Here is a 19975-nt window from a genome sequence, read left to right on the forward strand (position 1 = left end):
CCAGACTTAAGATAAGCAGGACTAGCAGTATCAGGATATGCTTGTCTGCACGAGAGTCCCTGTTGAAACACTTCCCCACATGAAACTTGAACAAAACCATTCTTCAATTAGAAAAAATAAGAGGCACTTAGACATCTCCTCATAAAGACATGCAACTTGTGAAGAGCCTTAGTCTGGTTTAGATACAGGGAAGCAATGATCGCTTGACCCTCTCTTATTATAGCCTCACCGAACTATATTCTGTAGGGTTCCTACCACAGAATAGCTCACTCTGAAGGTGGGCTGTGCTCTGCCCACCCATGGGCACAAAAGGAGTCCCATTTTTTAGGCATGGTTGAGGTATATACGAGCAGTTAGCCCCACTCACCGAGACCATTTTCCCTTCTGAAGGCATGAAGGCTGGCCTGTTGCTGAGCCGCAGCTTGGTCTGCAAGGTGTTGAAATTGATCTCAAGTTGGCACTTCTCTTGGACCTTGGGGGGCTTGTGGAGGCGGCGGTAGTCCCGGAAGTCCTCCAGTTTCTGCTGCATGGCTTGCATGGTGTTCTCTGGGGCCCGGTTCTCCAGCCAGGGGATGGTGCGACGGATCCACTCCAGCAGCTGGAAAGAGCAATGACAAGCCTCGAACTGAAAATTGTGTCAAAACTACAGGTGTTGCTCTGAATTCATTAGGGACAGTTTACTTTTATGTTTGCTGCCAGAAAGATTCTGCCACCAGCAGGGCTTGTAAAGAAAAGTTTGCCAGCTTTTTTGGATGTATTTTTTTTTTAATGAGCAGCCCATTCCCCACCACACTAAGTAGTTCCGCTTGTTGCAGTACTGCCAATCCAACATGCTTAAGCCATAGCTTTCGCACAATTGGGACCAAACTATGTCCTCAGATTACACTAAAGCCTTAGAGTTTTGCTGGAGTGTTGCATAACTAAAGGATGCTGTAAGTCATATTATCTCCAGAAGGGTCTGACAGGAGAAATCAAGTTCTTGCCTCCAGTTACACTTTTCCCACTCTAGCTCCCTTGAAGTCAGTGTTGCTCTTTGAAAAGCCCTCTTTAGCCAACCTACCTGGGGACCCAGCAAAATGTTAATGCAATAGGCAGTCTATACTGTGAATGGAGTAGTGTCCCATGCTTTTCAGACCAGGCTGAAACCAGGCTCATGGGCTATGTTTGCTCTTCTGTTCTCCATCTTCCCCTCCCTACTTATCTTCCACAAACACAGTCCAGTCCACATTTGGTCACTTCTGTAGTTTCACAGCTGTCAGTCTGCCAGCCTTCTCAGTTAACCAAAGCAGCCTCCAGCTTGTATCTTACACAGATTCTTTCCAACTGTCAGCAAACACATATTTCTTTCCTCAATTATCTCTAACTTCCATTCTCTCCGATCCAATTCATGACTTCTGCAGTACATCAGCATACAATTTGTATGAAAGATGTTACAAAATTGTATAGTCCTGAGGAATGCAACTTAGAGCAGCTTGATTCTTCCTTTAATTTTAGCATTTATGCAGCTGCTCTTATTAAACTGATAAACTCAAAGCTGCTTTATGGAAGCTTTCTATTTTAAAGCAGATTGCTCTTCCCTTTAAGGTAAGTTCAATCTTTAATTTTTCTCAAGCTAGAAGGGGGGAAAAAAAGGATTTTCCAGGAAAACATGGGCCAATAGCATTCCCCAAAATTAGTTATCAGCGTTAAACGCAATTCCTTTCCACCACCCAGAAACCAACAGCACCATGGACACCTACATCACTGGCCAGTTTTTCATAGTCTTCCATGAGCTGTTCGTTTTCTTGGTTGACTGCCAGCACCTTGCAGATACGATTTGCTGCTGTCTCCGCCTGACAAAGAGAAGAAAAACAGAAGACGGGAAAAGTGTGAATAAAAAATATAAACCAAAGCTTGCAGCTTAGCTTCCTGCTACATACCTGCAGGTAAAGTCTCCTACTCTTGGCTCTAGCAACCTGTCTGCACTTCAAAACATCTATCCTGACCTCTTTGCTTTCCATCTGACCTTCTATAATAATTTATTTTTCCCTTCTCAGGTGAATAAGTTACTTCAGAGATTCTCAGCTCTACTGATCCCACCCTATGTGTGGTGAGATAACCATGTTTCTATGCCTTTTCTGAAGCTGATTCTATGTGGGCCCTGTTGTTTACTTCCTACCAGAGGGCCCCTGGCTGCCTCTTTACAAAGACAGGGGGTTTCTGCCACCACCTCCACTGCCCTCACCAGCATTCAGAGCTGCAACACCAGTAACTGAGTGCTGTCAAGCTGATGAGACTCTCTACATGCTTTTACGCCAGGAAACAACTACCTAAACAGAGTTAATCCATAGACTGGACTTCAGAAAATTCCTAATTTTGTTTGGAAGATAAAGTGGTACATACTCTTCTTAACCTTAAATTCTGCCCAGCAGAGCTGTCTTCAAGCTTTCCCTGTATTTCTGGCACTCATTACAGGGCCACCTCCTCCAGCATCTTGCCACATGACACCTACCATATATTCAGGGTCTCATGATCCAGCTGAGGATTTTTTTTTTCTCCTTTCCGGGTAATCTTTCTGCTTACTCTCCCAAAACAAGTCTCACCAAAAAAGAGCCTGTTATTACTATTTAGGTTGTTTTTTTCCATTGTGGGACCAAAACCTTGTTCTCTGCAGGGAGCTGAACATGTTAAAACATGAATTTGGAACAAAGTAAGGATCAGAAAAATCCCAGCTATGAACTCAGCAGCAGCCAGTCTGCCCTGGAGTGCCATGCATGTGTTTGGCATTGGGAACATACAACAGGCTGATCCTTGCGCAGCATGTACCTGTGGATATCACCTCCCTTTATCATTATCATGGTGGGTGCCATGCCACAAAGACCCAGAGGATATGCCCCTGTGAGGGGTCTCAGGGGATTGCTCAGCACCCTCTTACCACAGTACAGCTATTGTCCTAATGATCTGTTTTAAATTAAAGTTTGTACTTTAATGGGGTGGGTTTTGATATCCAGAGAAAACTTTATAGATACTGGGGAAGGTCCTAGAGCTACCCACAGGGCCTCTATGGAGTAGTCCTTACAGAGGCTAAGTGGAGATGAAGAGGAGAGTGTACGCGCCAACACCACAACAGACCAATTGCGAATGCTGTGTCCTGCCTTAAAACTTCATGTGGGACTGATGCCAAAAGAAGTTTTGCTGAGCTTATAGCTGGCAAGCTCCACCCTTTTTCTATTTTTAAAAGGCCTTTTATTATATATTTATTCAATGTCCAAGGCCATTTGAGAAAAATCCTCTATTTTTTGCAGCTGATGCAAGGCAGCAAGAATAGCAATAAAGTCATAGGCTATACAGAGATGTATAGATTGCTAAGGTCCCAGGGGGTCTGGCAATCTTATTCATTTGTAAGAAGCTGTGAAAACATATATTCAGTCATCTGCCCCTTCACTAAAGTGGGCCAGCTAGCAGAAACACAGATATTAACCAATTTAAAACATATCAGAGGGACCTGTACAGGAGAAAGAGCAATTTCACTTAAAAAAAAAAAATAATCTGCAAAAAGCGCAAATGATGGTTACATTTAAGAAAGTTTGTATTTTGATCTGGTTTTAACTTTAGTTTGTACTTTAATGGAGTGGGCTTTGGTATCCAGAGAAAACTTTATAGACATATGTCCTGGCTTTGGCTGGGGTAGAGTTAATAATCTTTCTAGTAGCTAGAATAGTGTTATGTTTTGGATTTAGTATGAGAATAATGTTGATAACACACTGATGTTTTTCAGTTGTTGCCAAGTAGTGTTTATACCAAGTTAAGGATTTTTCAGCTTCTCATGCCCAGCCAGCAAGAAGGCTGGAGGGGTACGAGAAGTTGGGAGGGGACACAGCCAGGGCAGCTGACCCAGACTGGCTAAAGGAATATTCCACACCATGTTTCGTCATGCCCAGTATATAAATTGGGGGGAGTTGGGCTCCGGGAGCGGGGCAGATCGCTGCTTGGGAAGTAACTGGGCATTGGTCGACGAGTGGTGAGCAATTGCATTGTGCATCACTTGTTTTGTTTATTCCAATTCTTTTACTATTATTGTCATTTTATTATTATTTTCATTATTCTTTTCTTCCTTTCTGTCCTATTAAACTGTTCTTATCTCAACCCATCCCACTGGGTAGGGGGTAAGTAAGCGAGCGGCTCCGTCGTGCTTAGTTGCTGGCTGGGGTTAAACCATGACAACATGGAACCAAATAGCGTGTCAAAAAGACATTGCCAGAGCCCTACCATGATGTGCCTAGTGACTGCAGGGAATTGCTGGTGCCAAATGTTTCTCTCAATCACCCCAGGAGAGGAGCTCCCTGCACACTCTTAACTTTCCTCTTTTTACACCCCAGGAGCTCACTGCAGCAGCAGCCAGCTGTGCAGGGGGGACCCCATTTCACAGAGGCATATTTACATGTACCCAACGATAGAATTCCTCCAGCTGCCCAAGTTTTTAAATATGTGCGCATGTGTGTATATATATATACGTGTTGAACATCTGCCCAAACACAAAAACCCTCTGAATGTCAGCAATTACGACATTATTTGTATTATGCTAATGGCTGGAGTGTAGAGGCTTTCTCTCCCCTACCAGTAGTTGCTTCTCAATGGTTCTTGCCTACTCCAGATTGCTGTATGCAACAGTGTGCTGCTGCTGCAGCAGCAGGAAAGGCTCTGTGGCCACTATCACCATTAATGCCATGAGCAACGCGTTACACTGACTTGCTCTGAGCAAGGCAGGACAAAGGATCCCAGTGCTTTCAGGTAACCTCCACAAATACCTCCCACGCTGCTGCTAATGAGCTGATCTGTGGTGATGGCAACCTCAGTGAAACAATTCCAGGTAAAGGAAGAGTGGCATGCTAAGATATTTATATGACGCCAAGGCAGCTCCCCCTACACCTTCATTAGTGGAGTGAAAAAAGTAATTTTGACTTCCCCACACTGCTAAAAGCAATGATGCATTTAGGATGCTCACACTAGCTCCAAACAAGCTAGGATGCTCACAAGGCATGGAGCACCACTGAGAAAATGCACCATCCTGGGGTTTGGAAGCTGCATACCTGTATTCTCAGAGAACCTGTGTAAGCTGATCAGCTTCACTGAAGCATCGTGCTGACACGTTAATACTGCTTGCACTCAGAGACTGTGGGGAGGGCAAGCCCAGGGCATTCTGCTTGATACCACACTGCTGTGTGATATGCATGTGATGTTTGGTAGACTCAAAATGGAAATGTGAATAGCCAAAGTAGCAGTAATTTCTCTGCCTTTTATCTCTTCTGTACTTTTCAACCCTAACCTGGACTGCCTAGGATGGAAGTGGAGTTAGCTGTCTCTCTAGCTCATGGATCCAGGTCTCTTTGCTGAGAAGGATCATAAAGGAAGGCACTCCCACAGTGTGCTACGCAGGGAAGATGCCTTCCTGTTGCCATTCTCTGGCCTCAGAGGACCACTCCAGAATACTGTATGCTAAACACAATCTCTTAATAAAATGGTAAAACATTAGTTAGAAATTTTCACCCCAGAAATTAAGTTTACAAAATATCAAGCCAACCAGTAGTTGCATGCATTTAGTGTGAAAGTCAGAAGCAGTTAGGAAACAAGCAAACCAACCAAAGCAAGTATACCTACAAATATATATATATAAAATGGCATAAAGAAAAAGCAGCCATCTACACACACGTCAGGCTGGGGACCCTGTACCTTCAAAGGCTCAGTATAAGAGAGTGAAAGAAGCAGAAAGCAGCTCATGGGACTTCCCTTCAGGACTGGCGGCAGTAATGAAAAATCTGAATGAAAAATGGAGCGATATCACAGTAAGTCACCTAACCATGCACGAGGTGGTAACACATTACAGTCTGGGCTGGGGCTTGTACTCAGTAATCACTTTGCATTTGCCCAGGGGTTTGAATCTGTGTCACTCAGCAGCTGGCTAATGCACAGCTAGGGCAGCTCCAAAAAGGAGCTATGCCCCTTCCACCAGGGCACAGTTGAGTTGCTGGCCCATCAGGACTGCTAAAAAATTAAATCTTCAATCTTCCCTGTAAGCCAGTTAGACTACACAGGATTGAAGCTTTAATAACTAAGAAGCTCCATCTCTAGTTCTTGCCCCAGCTACTTGGTTCAGGTCCCGAGGCAGTAAAAGGTTGTTTTCAGTTATCCCAGGAGACCTAGCATCCACCTAAATTGCTGATGAGAGCATGGGACCTGCTGAGCAGGTTTCCACATCGTGGAATGGGTACGGAGGGAAGAGGAAGGCATTGGTGAGGGGCACAGCTGCTCCTGCAGCAGGCCACAACCCTCCTCATATTGTGGTTTGCAGTTTCCTCATCAGGAGTTCTTCAAGTTCAGCAGAAAGCTTGGAGCTGTCCCTCAGGGGCACTTGGCAAACAGCAGGCCTTATCACAGGGCTGGCATAAGTTCTGAGACTACAGTCTTCCTGGGCAAGTATCAGCTGGCTGGAGTTTGCAGCCTGGTCTTAAGGGTTTCAAACCATTCACAAAGCAGGATCCTAGTGGAAAAGTCATGACTACACAAATTACGCCAAACGGGCAAGTCTACTGCACTGCTGTGGGACATATTCCCAGTTCCTTGGAAACAAGACAGTATCACATAATTTATACGAAACAGGGCAGAGAACACAAAGCTTGAACTAAAGAGCTGCTCCCTGGAACCTGCTGCCTGCGTTTGCCCTCTGAAAGCCAGCATCAGCATGGTATCTGCATCAATGCTGAGACCATCAGCACTGCTTCGTACAAAAGAGATGGACTCTTCCTGGAGTCAAGTTAGCCCTCAAGCTGGGCGACACATGGAGTGTGTCTCAAAGAGAAAAGGCCTAGTGAGAGAAAGAAGTTGTGGCTGGGGGAAACAGAGATTTTACATCTGTTCATAACATGAAGAATGCAGTTTCAACTTCAGATTTTACTGTTCCAAAGCCTACAATCTGAAATTAGCAGTGATCTTGTGGAAAGGCTGCAGCTCAGCCAGGCTATGACATGGGAGGAAAGCATGGATGTTTTTATTCTATTCAAAGGATTGCAGGGAAATTGCTGTTTTAGAGGAAGTTTGCCCAAAGGCAAACTGTGACTATATGGTTCCTCTGGGGACAAATGTCCCGATACCAGACCAAAAGACTCTGGAGTAAAGAGGAAGCAGAGGAAGAAGGACTGAAGTTATGGAAATGGGCAAAGCAAAGAGAAATAAAACATATAGGTGGTTTGGGAAACAGAGGACAATAACCAGGAAGAAGCAAGGAATGGAGAAGTGTGTGAGTTTGGGAAAGCTCAAGTCCTGGTAGGAATGGACTTTGTGGCTGGAGCACAAAAGTGCTATGTAACCAGCACAAGATGATTGAGCCTAGGAAAAGACCACTGACCTAACAGGGGCTGAGTGTGGAAGGCAGGATGGCAGCTCAGGGAGGAGGCTGTGATTTCCTGGAGTAGGCTGATTGTGGTGTTTCTGGAGGCGCACCACCTGGCCAGGATGATGGCCACTAGTCACTGAAAGGGTACTGACTCTGTCAGAGCGGACATTCATTCATCTTTCAATGCCAGCTTTACCAAATGCTGTCTCCACCGCTGGGGTATGAAACTGGAGGGAAGGAGCAGCTCAAGTCTGTCTGAAAGGACATTTACATCACTTCTCCAGTAAGACTACAGATGGCACATCCAAATGCATGGCTGGATGCATCGGGCTTCCCTGGAAATGCCCTGGGGCGGACGGGGGTCTGGCGCATTCCTCGGTGGAGAGGAGCGGTGGGCAGGGCGGGGAGAGGGGAGGGGGTTGTTAGCCGTAAAGTCTCACCTTCTGCGCCCCTGAGAAGGCGTGGTAGTAACATGAGACATAGGTCATTATGGCCTTCTCATCCGGCCTTAGCGTGCCTATAATATCTGTGCAGAGAAGGAAAAGAGGTTGAAAGGATAAAGTAAGAAGCAGCACATAGAATAAAACAAAACAGTCATGGGTGGCGTGAGAGAGGGGGAGAAAACTTCCCATCATGCATTGCAGGACAGGCCAAACAGATTTCCATGCGGAGAGCTGGGAATTCGGATCAGAAGGTGGCTAGCAGCGTTGGCTTGTGGCTCAAAGCGGCACCCCTCCCTCTCACCCCCCCAATCCAGGGTGATCCCGAGCTGAGGATCTGGGCTCTGCACCTTCACAGCTGTGGTCTGGGGGCCTTGCCCAAGTATGCAAAGAGGCTGTTTGGAGGTTTGAACGCCCTGTGCTCAAGGCCCTTCTGTACGCTGAGGAGCTAGAGATCAGAGCCTTCCTACGCAGTGCGCTTCCTACACAGTATCTGCTCTGCTGCAACATGCACTGCCTGTTCTTATGGCACTGAAGTACAGGCGCCTGCTTGGTTTTGGCAAGAGATATTTACAAGGTTTCACCTACAAAATGTTTTCCTTGAGTGACTCCATTACCAACAGGAAAATGGCTAAGCCAGACACAGCAAGGACTCAACTGCTTGATTTCCAGCATGGTGGGTGAGAAAAGAGGAAAAAAAGAAACAAATGAACAAAACCAGGCATCTCGGTCACGATAAGCAATGCTCTGTTTGCAAAATTACCACAGACGTACTTGTTGGACATGCTTTCTAAGCCCCAGGTGAACTGGGACTGGGTTTGTGGCACAACTTGAGAAAGCAGCAGGTTCAGACCTTGAAGCAAGTGTGCGGGAACCTGCAGCATACGTAACGTAAAAGATAAAACTTTGGGTATTCATTGAACCCTTCATAAAACCACTAAGTCAGCTCTGTTTCTGCACCTTTGAAAAAGAAAAAAAAAAGAAAAAGTGAATAGGTATCAGCATTGTTTCCAGTGGGGGCAGGCTGCAGTGTCCTGCTGAGCAGAGCATCTATGTGTTGGTCTCCACCTTTGTGACACCAAGCATCCTAGCTCAGATTTCTGAGGAACAGGGGGCGTAGGTCCTCAGCTGTCAGTCCGGCAGTTCAGAAGGCAAATGGAGAAGGCAAAGCTCCCCACTCCCTTGGATTTGTGTGTGTGCCACGGTGCTGGTATATGTAAGTGTCACTGACTATAGGGAAATGGGACTCCTGGCTCCCTGGCCCCATGTATTATGTCTGGGGCACCACTTTGAACCAACAGCCAACTCTACCAAGAGCATAATAATAAAGATGCCCGTAGCTAGAGAGGAGAGAGAGAAAGAAAAAAAGGTTTGGACATTAGCAACGGCACCAGGTGTGCTCTGTGGAGGGAGCTTGGGATCCTGTGATACCTTCTGGGCTCCTGAGAAGGCGTGGTAGAAGCTAGAAACATAGGTCATGATGGCTTTCTCGTCAGGACGGGCAGTTCCAACAATGTCTGTCAAAAAAAACCTCACGTTAAGAGCATAATCAACTAATGTAAGGAAAGCAAAGGAGAGGGAGAACCACAACTGTCCAGGAGGCCTGCTGGGGTATATGCTTGTCATAGCAACTTCACAGGGCTTCCCAGCATTCCCCAGAAGATGTGTCTCTCTCAGAAGCCAGGATCACCCTCCTGGTTCCCCTCCCTCATGATAAAATTGCTTCCAGGGTCTGGCCAGGCTAATGCAGCCCTATGTCAGCATGTCTCGTGTCACAGCAGTTCCCCATCCTGAGAACATTACTGTGAATGGTGGGTTGAATCAATCCAAACTGGCAGCAGGTTGACATGGCTTTTATAGACATATTATACTGCAATTCCTCCATGCGGTTCTTCAGGAAAGATCCTTTCTCCCTTCCTTTCCATGCCCCTGTCCTCCATTTCAACACAATCACGGCTTGAATTTCAAAAGGCCCTTTCATTAGTTTCAGGGGAAACTCAACACCTCCAGAGATCAGAATTAATGGCGTGGAGGAATGCACATTAGCTCCACTCCATGAGGGAGGAGAGTGATCAGGAAAGAGCAATGGGAGGTCCTGCAAGGGGCTCTCTATCATTGCTAGCTTTGCTGAGATCAGAAGCTAGATCCGCTTATTTTGGAGGTGGCTTTGTTTCCTACAGAATGGCAAGAAGCACTTGAATCTAATCCAGAAACCTCATGATTTTTTGTGACCTCAGCATGATGAATGCAGGGAAAGCAAGACTCATCCCTGGGGATGGGAAATACTACTTAAGAATATGAACATCCTAGTTACCCAAATACAGGTTCACTGGGTTCAGCTGCCCTATCCCCACCTTTCCTCCTTGTTCCTCTCACTCCCTTATTTAACAAAAGCCTTTAACTGCTTCTCCTGTCCAAACCAAGCCTGAAATACAGCTTCTACCATTGAAACCAGCTGGCTTCAGGCAAACAGCCAACAACCAGTGAACTATTTCAGGCTGTTATTTGTACTCCAGAGTTACAGTCTTCTAAGTCTATTGCCAAGCTGGTCGTGACAAGGCTCTGAAAAGTAATCCTTGCTGGCCCAATGGCCTCAGGGAAGCAGTCACGGTCAGTAGCAAAAGCACCTCTGAACAACATGGGTCTCTGCCTTGGTCTCCAGACCCAGTCGGTGAGGGATCTTCATGCCCAACACTTCTGAGTAGTCAAGAAGCAGCAGTTTATAATACTGATATCATGCCCCCAAAAGAAAGATTGCCAGAAAGAGCCCAGAAAAAAACTTCTGGAGCAAAAGAAACACAGTCCTACACCATGCATTAACTCAGTATTAAGCCTGATTCTTGAAAGGGAACACTTCAGTCAGCAGTGGACATAGCCAGGTGTTACTCGTCTCTGCCTAGTGTATCAACCCCAGGTTAAGATCTCCACACCAGACTCAGAAGACTGAGGGGCACAGAAGGAACAGGGAAGCAGAACATGTGATCCATAATTCCACTGTAACTTTTTCCCTATACATTTAGTATGTGGTGACGGAGGGAGCATTCAGAGGTTACTGAATTCTTGTACAATACAAGTCCACCTAGAAGAAGTGGGAAATTTCTTGAGAAAAAGCAAGTTAAAAGCCACTGTGTTCTACTTTACCTTCTGCATCCAGCATCTTGGGAATATCCAGATATTTCTCAGCCACATCAAAAGCTGTGTTTAGATTAGTGAGAGGATCATCCTGGGAAAGAAACAGAGCCAGAGCATCAGCATCAACTTGTAGTACGGTATACAGCATTTCTCTCAAAACAGGGCTATTGTGCTTGGTTTGGTTCAGGTAACTGTGCTGTCCAGACAAAATTATGTGTGAATCTTCATGTAGCAGGATGAAATAATTAGCTTCCTTTTGAAAGCAGAGCCTGGAGACTCATGATATGATAATTAACGTACAATCTATGCACTTGCAACAAGAAGGAATAATACATTTTGTCTTGAACCTAGTTTAAAGTAAAATTAGCTTCACATCATACTGATAGTAAACGGCCATATCTCTCATTTACAGCTCATGCTTGTATTAGGTTTGCAATTTCCATTTTAAAGAACTGCTGAGCAGTGTATCTGTTAGAACATCTAAGCAATACTAAAATAGTAACAACATCTGCAACGGGTGCTGTCCTTAGCTAGTGTACAGTTTGTTGAACACCAGTTGAGTAGGAGGAAGAGAAATGTTTTAACAAATCTCTACAAAATAAATATATATAAAAGTACCCATTTTGTCTGAGTATTGCTTTTCCTCCTAGGTGCTGCACAGGACTTGTCATTTCCTTAGTACATTTCTATTCCTCTATATATAAAACTTCTGATGTGGCAGGATGCACTTCAGATACAGACATCAATACACAGTAATCAAATCCTAAACAAAGTTAAATGTGATTTATCATCATGAGTCATATCACAAAGGTACTAGATTTTAAAGAGCCACACAAGAGAATATGAAACACAGATGTCACTGGAAATGAAAGACCTCTGCAAATTGTTTCCATCATTCAAACATAATGATCAACAACAAGACACCAACAAATGTGTATGACACCCTCATACAAGTCTGATTCCTATATTCCTGTGCATCCATGACACTTAGTTATTCTGAAGGATTGATCTACTTCATGGGTGACAAATGACATTTGTACTATCAGTTTCTACTGTTGAGACAGGTGGCTTCTGCTGGAGGAAAGATTGTGCATAAACTGCTAGTGTTTAGTCACGTTGTTTGCAAAGTGTCTTTTGGGAGACAGAAAGGATGGGGTGGTACTCTTCGTATTGTCATTTGTGCCACTCACACTGAGACCCACCTTCAAAATTAGCAAACAAGGAGTATAATTCACCTTCTTTCTAGAGTGACATCCATGTTCTGTTTCTTTTCTATTTGAGATCACATGCTTTTGCTTATTGCATTGACTTGGAAGATTAAGCTGTGCCTGAACTCTAATCAACAGGCAGTTTCCTTTGAACACACCCAGCATGCAAGATGAAGCTAGGCAGACTTGGGCAGACAGGGTAGGGGCATGCAGAAAAGTTCCTTTATGGCACTGGTCATTATTTAGCCCTCGGATTACAGTCTTCATGAAACTAGGAAACTGAGCTATTCTGAAAAGCAGTTTTCTGCAGCATTTCCCTAGGAATTAATGCATGTATTAGGTTGGCATCCCATATCATATTCCTCTGGGTGAATGTCTCCAGTAGACAGCAGTGTTTCCCCTACCAAAGTAAATCACACACAGAGGCCATCAAAACAGACACAACCAGTGATCCTTATTTAGTCCACTGGGACAAGTCAATATTAAGCAAGGAAATGTCGCATGGGCACACTGTGACAAAACCAGCAGCTGTCAAACACGGTAACAGGCCCCCATCTCAGTGTCAAATGGTACTTTATCCCCATATAATACACTTTCAATGGAGACTACGTAACTTATAACTATATCTACTTCTTCAGAGTTTAGCAGCAGTGCAGGCAGGGGATGTTTACTGTCCTCCAGGCACATGGAACCACCCTATGCCATGGAATTAGAGACTGGTACCATTTCAACTTCAGCCTAATTGTCTCCTGTGCCTGCTTGTGGAGAAACTTCTATGAACCCAAGTGTAACCAAAAGCCTTATTTGAGGAGGTAAGACTAGCTGGTATATAACATACTTTGTTCCCTATGTGTAGACAGGGCCCTAGCTCCATTTAGGAAGGAAAAGTAACAGCCTTTCTTTCACTCAAGTGCAGGAGCATCCAGAAATACCAAGTGGCAGCTCCCATGCCAGTTTTCCGCTAGCCCATGTGCCATTTTCTGCTTCTGTAGAAATGCCACCACTGTGTACCAAATTTCAGCCTATGCTGACCATGACCACTATGGCATTGCTAACACCCTGATAGAGTGTTTAGTTAACACAGACTCTTCCTTAGCACAGACCGATCTGAAGGAGCTGCCTGAAGATCTGTCAGCCTCTCCTGGAGGAAAGGGAGGAGCAAAGTCACTGCAGATAGCTTTCCTATCAGTTTCCAAGTAACAACACCAGTAGCAATGCTGCCAAAGGTTAAAAAGAAATTTTAAGCTGGAAGTTGGGAGAGGTTTCCTGATGGGAAAACTTACTAGGCTTGGGCACTCCCAAAGGAAGGACTGTAAGTCTTAACATGCGGGAAACTGGAGACTCACCTAGATGAAGCCAGCAGACTTCTCCTTTGTATGTAAGACAGACGCGTGATCACATAGTCTCCTGGGGAATGAAGCTAAAGATAGGGCTACTGAAAGCAAAGATACCTCAGTCCAAGACTAGCTCCAAGATGAGCAGATAGCTAAACCCAAGTAAGACCCTGTTCCCTGTGGGAAAATCTTCACCCCTCATGGACAATGGAGCTGCTCATCACAAAGGTGATGCTTCTTTGTGCAAGAGACAGGGTTTCCCTGGGGGCTTGTCCAAGACTACAACAGGGTCTTGAGCCCTATGAAATTCCTCCAAAATCCACTGCTTTCAGTTTCATCCCATCGCTCACCAGTTAATCGTTATTTCAAATCACCTGTTTCAGTTGACTCCCATGAAAATGGATAAACTAGTAAAGACTGGCCTGGCTCCAAACCTCACAGTACAACGCGGCAGCACCACAGCTGCAGCCATGCTTTAGGGACCCAAAGGCAGCAGAGCAAACAAAAGCCAAGTCACCTGTCCCCTGATTCCTTCCACAGCTGAAACACATACCCCAGAAGAGCACTGACCCAGACGAGGCTCTGCAGAGGTGCCTCAGTTCCCACTCTGCTTACGTGAACACAGAAATAGCAGAGACATGAAAAGGAGCAATGGCTTGCCAGGCTCTAGCTGGGCCAACCGCAAGGAAAGCTATAGTTTTACTATGGAGGAATTACCTTGTTTTAACAGTGGCAGACAGCAAACCTGCCCTAAACAGATGCCCACCTGGCACGTTCTCTGCTTTTGCTGATTAAAGACTACCACAGCTCCTCCTCTTTCACCACAACCTTAACTCACACAGGGAGTCTTCTTCTCTCCTCCTCCAGCTATTTCCAAGTCCTTGCAGCACACAAGGTTGCCATGGCAATTATTGCAGTGTGACATAAAAAAAAAAATCTTCTATTAACTAGCAATCAGGAAAGGAGATAGAGGGGGAGGAAAATCAAGAGAGCAAGCACTTACTATATCTGCCAGAGTTGAAGACACTAGGAAAGAAATCCAAAACTCATGTTTTTAGTGATATCTGTAATAAATGCATCCAACATGGCAGTAGACATACCACATTTCTATATGCATTGCAGTATATGAGGGGGTGTCTGGAGCCATCAGTCCACCATTGTACTTGATAAAAAGATCTTAGAAGTGGCTAACAGCTGAGCTACAGTCAGGGGTAAAAGGAGGAAGGGAAACCTCATCTTCGGCATATCCCTCACATGCAGACCATGAGCTGAATCTTGAGATCTTATCTACAGTGAGCTGAACAATAGCAGACAGACCTGCACTGAATAGAAACCATCTAACCGAATAACTAGCTGTGGTGTCAGGGAATCAGACACCAAGCTGGGTGGACTTGCACATTTTATTTTGGGGCCTGGACTATACAACCACTTCAGCTAGGCAGTGCATGTAGGCAGAAAAGAATTGTGCTTGCTTCACTGATATAGCTAGACTAGGAAAAATAGCTAGGAACATAAACTCGGTACAAAACGGTGCTGACAACAGAAGTTGCTAGCTCTTGGGAAGAAGACATGCAGCTACACTGGTTACCTTTTGCTAGCATACACTGCCAATACAGGGTCTGTAGCATAGACATAGCCTCTGTGAAAGAGCGGAAAACACTAAAACTGCACAAGAATGCTGCCCAAACAGGAGGTACAATGCAGACATCCTGGCAACTTGGACTGATGTTCACCCCTCCATCTTATACCTATGTGTGTGCGTGTGTGTGTACACAGAAACAAACACACCATCACCAAAGGCACACCCAACTGAGATGCCATTAATCACTCCCTAGAGTTGGAAGAGACCTGGAAGTGGAGGTCTAATCTACTATCCACTGTGATGGCTGCTTCACAGCAGCCTTTTCTCATGTCTTTCTCTGCAAGGTAAGTCCCCCGCAGGTCCAGGGATGATTTAAAATGCTGGGGTTGGTTGGCTGGTTTGTTTCTGAGGGAAAGGGGAGAGGGGATGTAGGCTCCAAGGAGAAGGGCAAGAATCAGTTGAATTGAGCCAAAGGGAGGAGAAAGAAGCGATAAAGGAGGAAACAAGTGACAGAAATAGTCCAGGCAAATACTGTGTTTAGGAAGGTGCCATGTTTATACATTCTACAAATGGGTTTCAAGATCTAGCATAAAAAAGGCAACTTTCCTTCAGCACACTTCAACTGCCAGAACTAAAGGCTAGGCTCTGAGCTAAGTTCTTCCCAGCTATTTGCCTAAGACTTCAGCTCTGGTAGACTTCTCAAACATGCATTTAATCTCATGCCTTTAGAGTAATTGAGGCAGAACAACAATAAAAAGGATACAGAAAGAGTCAGAAGACTGCAGGAGGGCAGAGGGAACCTGATGAAGGATGGGATCAAAGGCAAGTGGAGAACAAGTGATGCTGGCTCCCTTTAACCTCACTCCAAGGAGGACAAATCCCTTCCCATCTACATTGATTTTGGCTAGAACAATCACCCTCTCTTTCACCTTAAAAAGCCTGCAGGCAATATCACCAAATAACTTTCTTTCCCTCACTCTCATTTGGGTTTGGCTTAGGGCTTTGTTGATAACAGAGAGCACTGTAGCATTTACCCAGCTGGGTTTGTCAGACGCACATTGCTTAGCTGTTTTCATTTTCCCAAGTTCAGGCACTGAAAATGTAGCTCTAATAATTCCTTTTTTTATTGCTGCTGTTTATGTAAACAGGTACAGTCTCTCCCCACTGTTTATTCATCATGTGCTGACTCCAGACACTAAAAGTGATCAGATAATTTAATTGACTGCTCTGCAAGACAGTAAAGATCTAAAAGGTTACTGAAAAGCAGATCAGGCATCGTACAATTCATTGCTTCAAGGATGCAGCTAATTGTCTATTTGCACAGTGATCCAAGAGCCCAGGTCTATTAGTGATGGTCTTCTATGTTTATTTCCCTAGCTAACATTGAGCACAAATGCACTTTATAACACCCAGCCCGTGAGATCAGATGGTCAAACTTTTTGTGTATTAGCCCCAGTAATGACACATGAGTTATGCTCTTGGTGACATTTCACTCCACATGAGCACAGATATAGTGAAACTGGATCTCTGCAGACTGCGGGAATGCCAGTAGGATGAGAACCCAGTTTGGTCATCCATTGCCCTGCTGGGTGAAGACACCTGCTGGCAGCACAAACCACTTAATGCCTATTCTCATCATCCACTTAGCAATCTTGTCTCCAAGACACACAGGAAGCAAATTTTGGAGTAGCTAGATATCACATTACCAGTGGCAATTTTTAAAGTAAAATTGGGTGTTATGGCAATTGCTTTTCTGGCACCCGATACCTACATGCCAGGAGAAGCCCACTACTGCAGATGGTTCAGTGCTAAGCTGCATGCATGTGACGTGTCCAGTGAGGGCACACAGACCCCTCAATGAGCTTTTGCATTTGAACACCAGGTAACCGGTTTCTATCCAACTCTCTGCAGAAGTGTTAAGTCTGATTTGACTTGCTAGTCTGTGACATTAGCACAGAACTAGTCTCACATTTGTTGTTACTGAATTTGCCAGCTTTTGCTCATCAGCTGGGATTGGGGCACGTGTGTGTCTCATAAGGCAGTCTGAAAGCAGGGAAAGCTCATTAAGTTCACGCTTCACTAAGAAGCCTGAATGTACCGATTCATCCCTCCTTCCTTCTCCCCAGTCCTGCAACTGCCAGCTTGTGCTGAAGTTCTCCAATTATGTTTATCAGGCTAATTCTTCTCTCTCTTTACTTCCAAGAAGCCAAGCATCTGGTCTGACAAACAAATTGAGTTGTACCTTTCGTAGCTTCCCGTAGTCGATGAGCTCTGGACGGTGTCTATGAATTAAAGCACAGAAACCGAGGCCATCCTTCCAACTACAAGAGAGACAGAAGAGAGCACAATGAACAGCGCTCAGCCGGGGAGAGACACAGTGACGGGCATGAGCATGAGGGAAGGCACCAAGACAGCGGGACGACTAATTCTGGTTTAGTTTCTAGCTAACAGTGCTTCTGTAAGTGCTGGGAAGGAGACATGTCTTGTACCTGCATGAGACTGCAATAAAGATTTCTTTCAATCTCTACAAAACTCCACTGTGATTAGGACTTGCCCTTTGCATCAGCACCTCCTTTTTGCCAGTTCTCTGTGCTGAACTCTGCGCGTGTCCTGTGGAGCATGCAAGGACAGGTGTAGAGCTCAAGGTTAAAAAAAGATGTAGATACAAGCCCTAAAGGAGAAACAAGTGCATTCCACAGGGAAAAGGTAGATGCCCATAGCTAACTCCACTATAGTACTGACTAGCGTGGATGGCACTTAAGGTCTCAGAAAAGTGCTTTACATTTATATGGTTCATACAGCTCTTTAAGATGTGCTGGAAAAAGCACTATTATGCAGAATCTTCACTGGAACATCTGACAATTCAGAAACATTAAGAGCAGAGCAAGAAAACCTCTCACCCCTTCCCAACTTTGCCATACTACAAAGCTTCTGGTGCAGCCTAATTTTATGGCTCCTACAGTGTTCTGAGTTTTCACAGAGCAAAAACTGTCTTGCTTAGCCCATGGCACATATGCTGCTCTCAGAAGACTTAATGTTCTGAAGAACTTTACAAAAGCAGCAGTTGTAAGCAGAATGAGGATTTGGGATGTAGGTACTTGGATCCTATTATAACCTCTGCCTTTAATTTCATAGGTGTCTCTCTAGACTACACTGTTACTGTCTAACATGCACCTGCATTGCCTTGGTAGGACTGTCAGGAACATTTCTGAATATGCCAAGAGACATATGAAAGTAACACAGATTGTAAAACTAAGTTCTTGCCTTTAACTCACCTGATATGGAAGTTCTGGATGTTTACATTTTTGTAGGGGGCTGTCTTCCTCTGACACCATAACAAAAGTCCTTCTTTAGCAGATGTCTCTAGAGAAAGAAAGAAAATACCCCAATTAACTTATTTTCTTAGAAAGCAGGAGTTTCTGAAGCATATGCTAGCAAAACATCACCAACTCCTCTTTGGTACAGACTGCCCTGAATTATGCTTTATTTAATTTCACTTGCCAGAAAATTCCTTGTTTGGAAGAGTCTACTAGGATAGTTTTGTTACTAATATTTTCTTAATGGGGTTCTGTAATAAAGGGATAGCTTTTTGGGATTAGAGAGGAGAATTTTGTAGGACTTGTAAAAGATACGTCTATTTTCAGTGCTAGCCTGCAAGAAATGCAATAGATTCCAACATCAAAGTTGGCTTTCAGGCTTAGCCATCGTTTTGAGCTGCTCTTAACATCTCTTAGAAGAGGAGGATGTGAAAAACTCTTCTCAGTATACCTGAACCTGGCCAGAAATGTCAGTGAGATGACAGGGCAGCTTGGGAAGGGTAGCTCCCTAGGATCTTCCAGTGACTCACCTAAGAGCACATTCTGGGCCTTTTAAGTGGCAAAGCCATTTAGTTACCCCGGTTGTTCATTGTTGAGCAGTGGCTGGAAAGAACTAAGATTTACCTTCAACTGAGATATCTTGAATGGCAAAACGAAGGATGATGGTCCAGATCATTCCAAGAGTCATTTTAACATTGCCATCCACGATTTCTATGGAAAAAAGGTAGAAAGAGAAGACATAGAAGGCATCAAATTGAGCATTGGGGAGCACTCTCTTTTGCAGATAGGAGAACTGAAATTCCAGCTGAAATCTGTTCTTCCCTGCCTCCCCAGATGCTCTGCTGATACAGCACAGTCTTGCCCAGTAGTACCCTGTAATCAGACTGGTTCTTTTCCAGTATAATACTGAGCATAAAACAGACACCGATGATCCAAAAGACCAGGAGTAAGTACCAACTTAGATCAGTGTAATTCCCCACAGGGGTCTAGAAGCACCTTCTTAGGTTTAATTCCAATCACTTAGAAGTCATATAAGCCAAACTGGGAAAAAGAAAAGCCTTCCTCTCTTACTCTGATATGTCTTATATAACTGCCCCAGTGTAATTATATCAGAAAAACCAGTGATACTTCCCATGCAGATAAGCTCTGACAGCTGGTTTAGTCATGTCACCAAGAAAACCAAGAAACATCAACATTTTAATTTAAAACAAGCCTAAATATGCCAGACTGCCTGTACAGGACTTCTTTCAGTCATATAATTGCCAAAAGACACAACAGAGCATTCCTCAAAGTAAATGCATCCCACCTGAAAAGGAAGCAAAGACTCATGCTGACCAGCCCATAACATAAACTAAGATGTTAAGCAGATTGTGCTTTATTGCTCATTGGACTCCGCAATATATATCAGCAAGGGTCAACAACTTGAAGTTTTTAGAAAGCAACTGCTTGTTTGTGTGAGGTATAATCTGTTTAGGATGGGGGATCAAGATTCTGGGGGGAAGTGCTGGGGGGGATGCTGGCCCAGAAAGAGGTTTCCACCACGTATAGATTAGTGCCAAACAGTCCAAATGGTGAGCAGCTGGGTCTCAAGTG

General features: G+C 44.6%; 1 protein-coding gene across 10 annotated transcripts in view; it reads right to left on the reverse strand.

Annotated features, from left to right (window-relative positions):
* The window catches only part of ACTN1 (actinin alpha 1), a 92407-nt gene that overhangs the window by 16294 nt on the left and 56138 nt on the right, over positions 1-19975 (reverse strand). For 8 of the 10 annotated variants that reach the window (XM_049825306.1, XM_049825304.1, XM_049825312.1 and 5 more), the window contains 7 exons: positions 19007-19093; positions 18341-18428; positions 17308-17386; positions 10951-11032; positions 9241-9326; positions 1740-1832; positions 368-598 (listed from right to left, as the gene is read on the reverse strand). In XM_049825306.1, coding sequence (XP_049681263.1) covers positions 368-598; positions 1740-1832; positions 9241-9326; positions 10951-11032; positions 17308-17386; positions 18341-18428; positions 19007-19093 — 746 coding nt within the window. Of the gene's footprint in view, positions 1-367; positions 599-1739; positions 1833-7809; positions 7896-9240; positions 9327-10950; positions 11033-17307; positions 17387-18340; positions 18429-19006; positions 19094-19975 lie in introns of all 10 variants that reach the window. The other 2 variants (XM_049825307.1, XM_049825305.1) reach the window with 1 other exon arrangement.

This window comes from Accipiter gentilis, chromosome 22, assembly GCF_929443795.1.
Source record: "Accipiter gentilis chromosome 22, bAccGen1.1, whole genome shotgun sequence".
NCBI classification, from domain to species: domain Eukaryota; kingdom Metazoa; phylum Chordata; class Aves; order Accipitriformes; family Accipitridae; genus Astur; species Astur gentilis.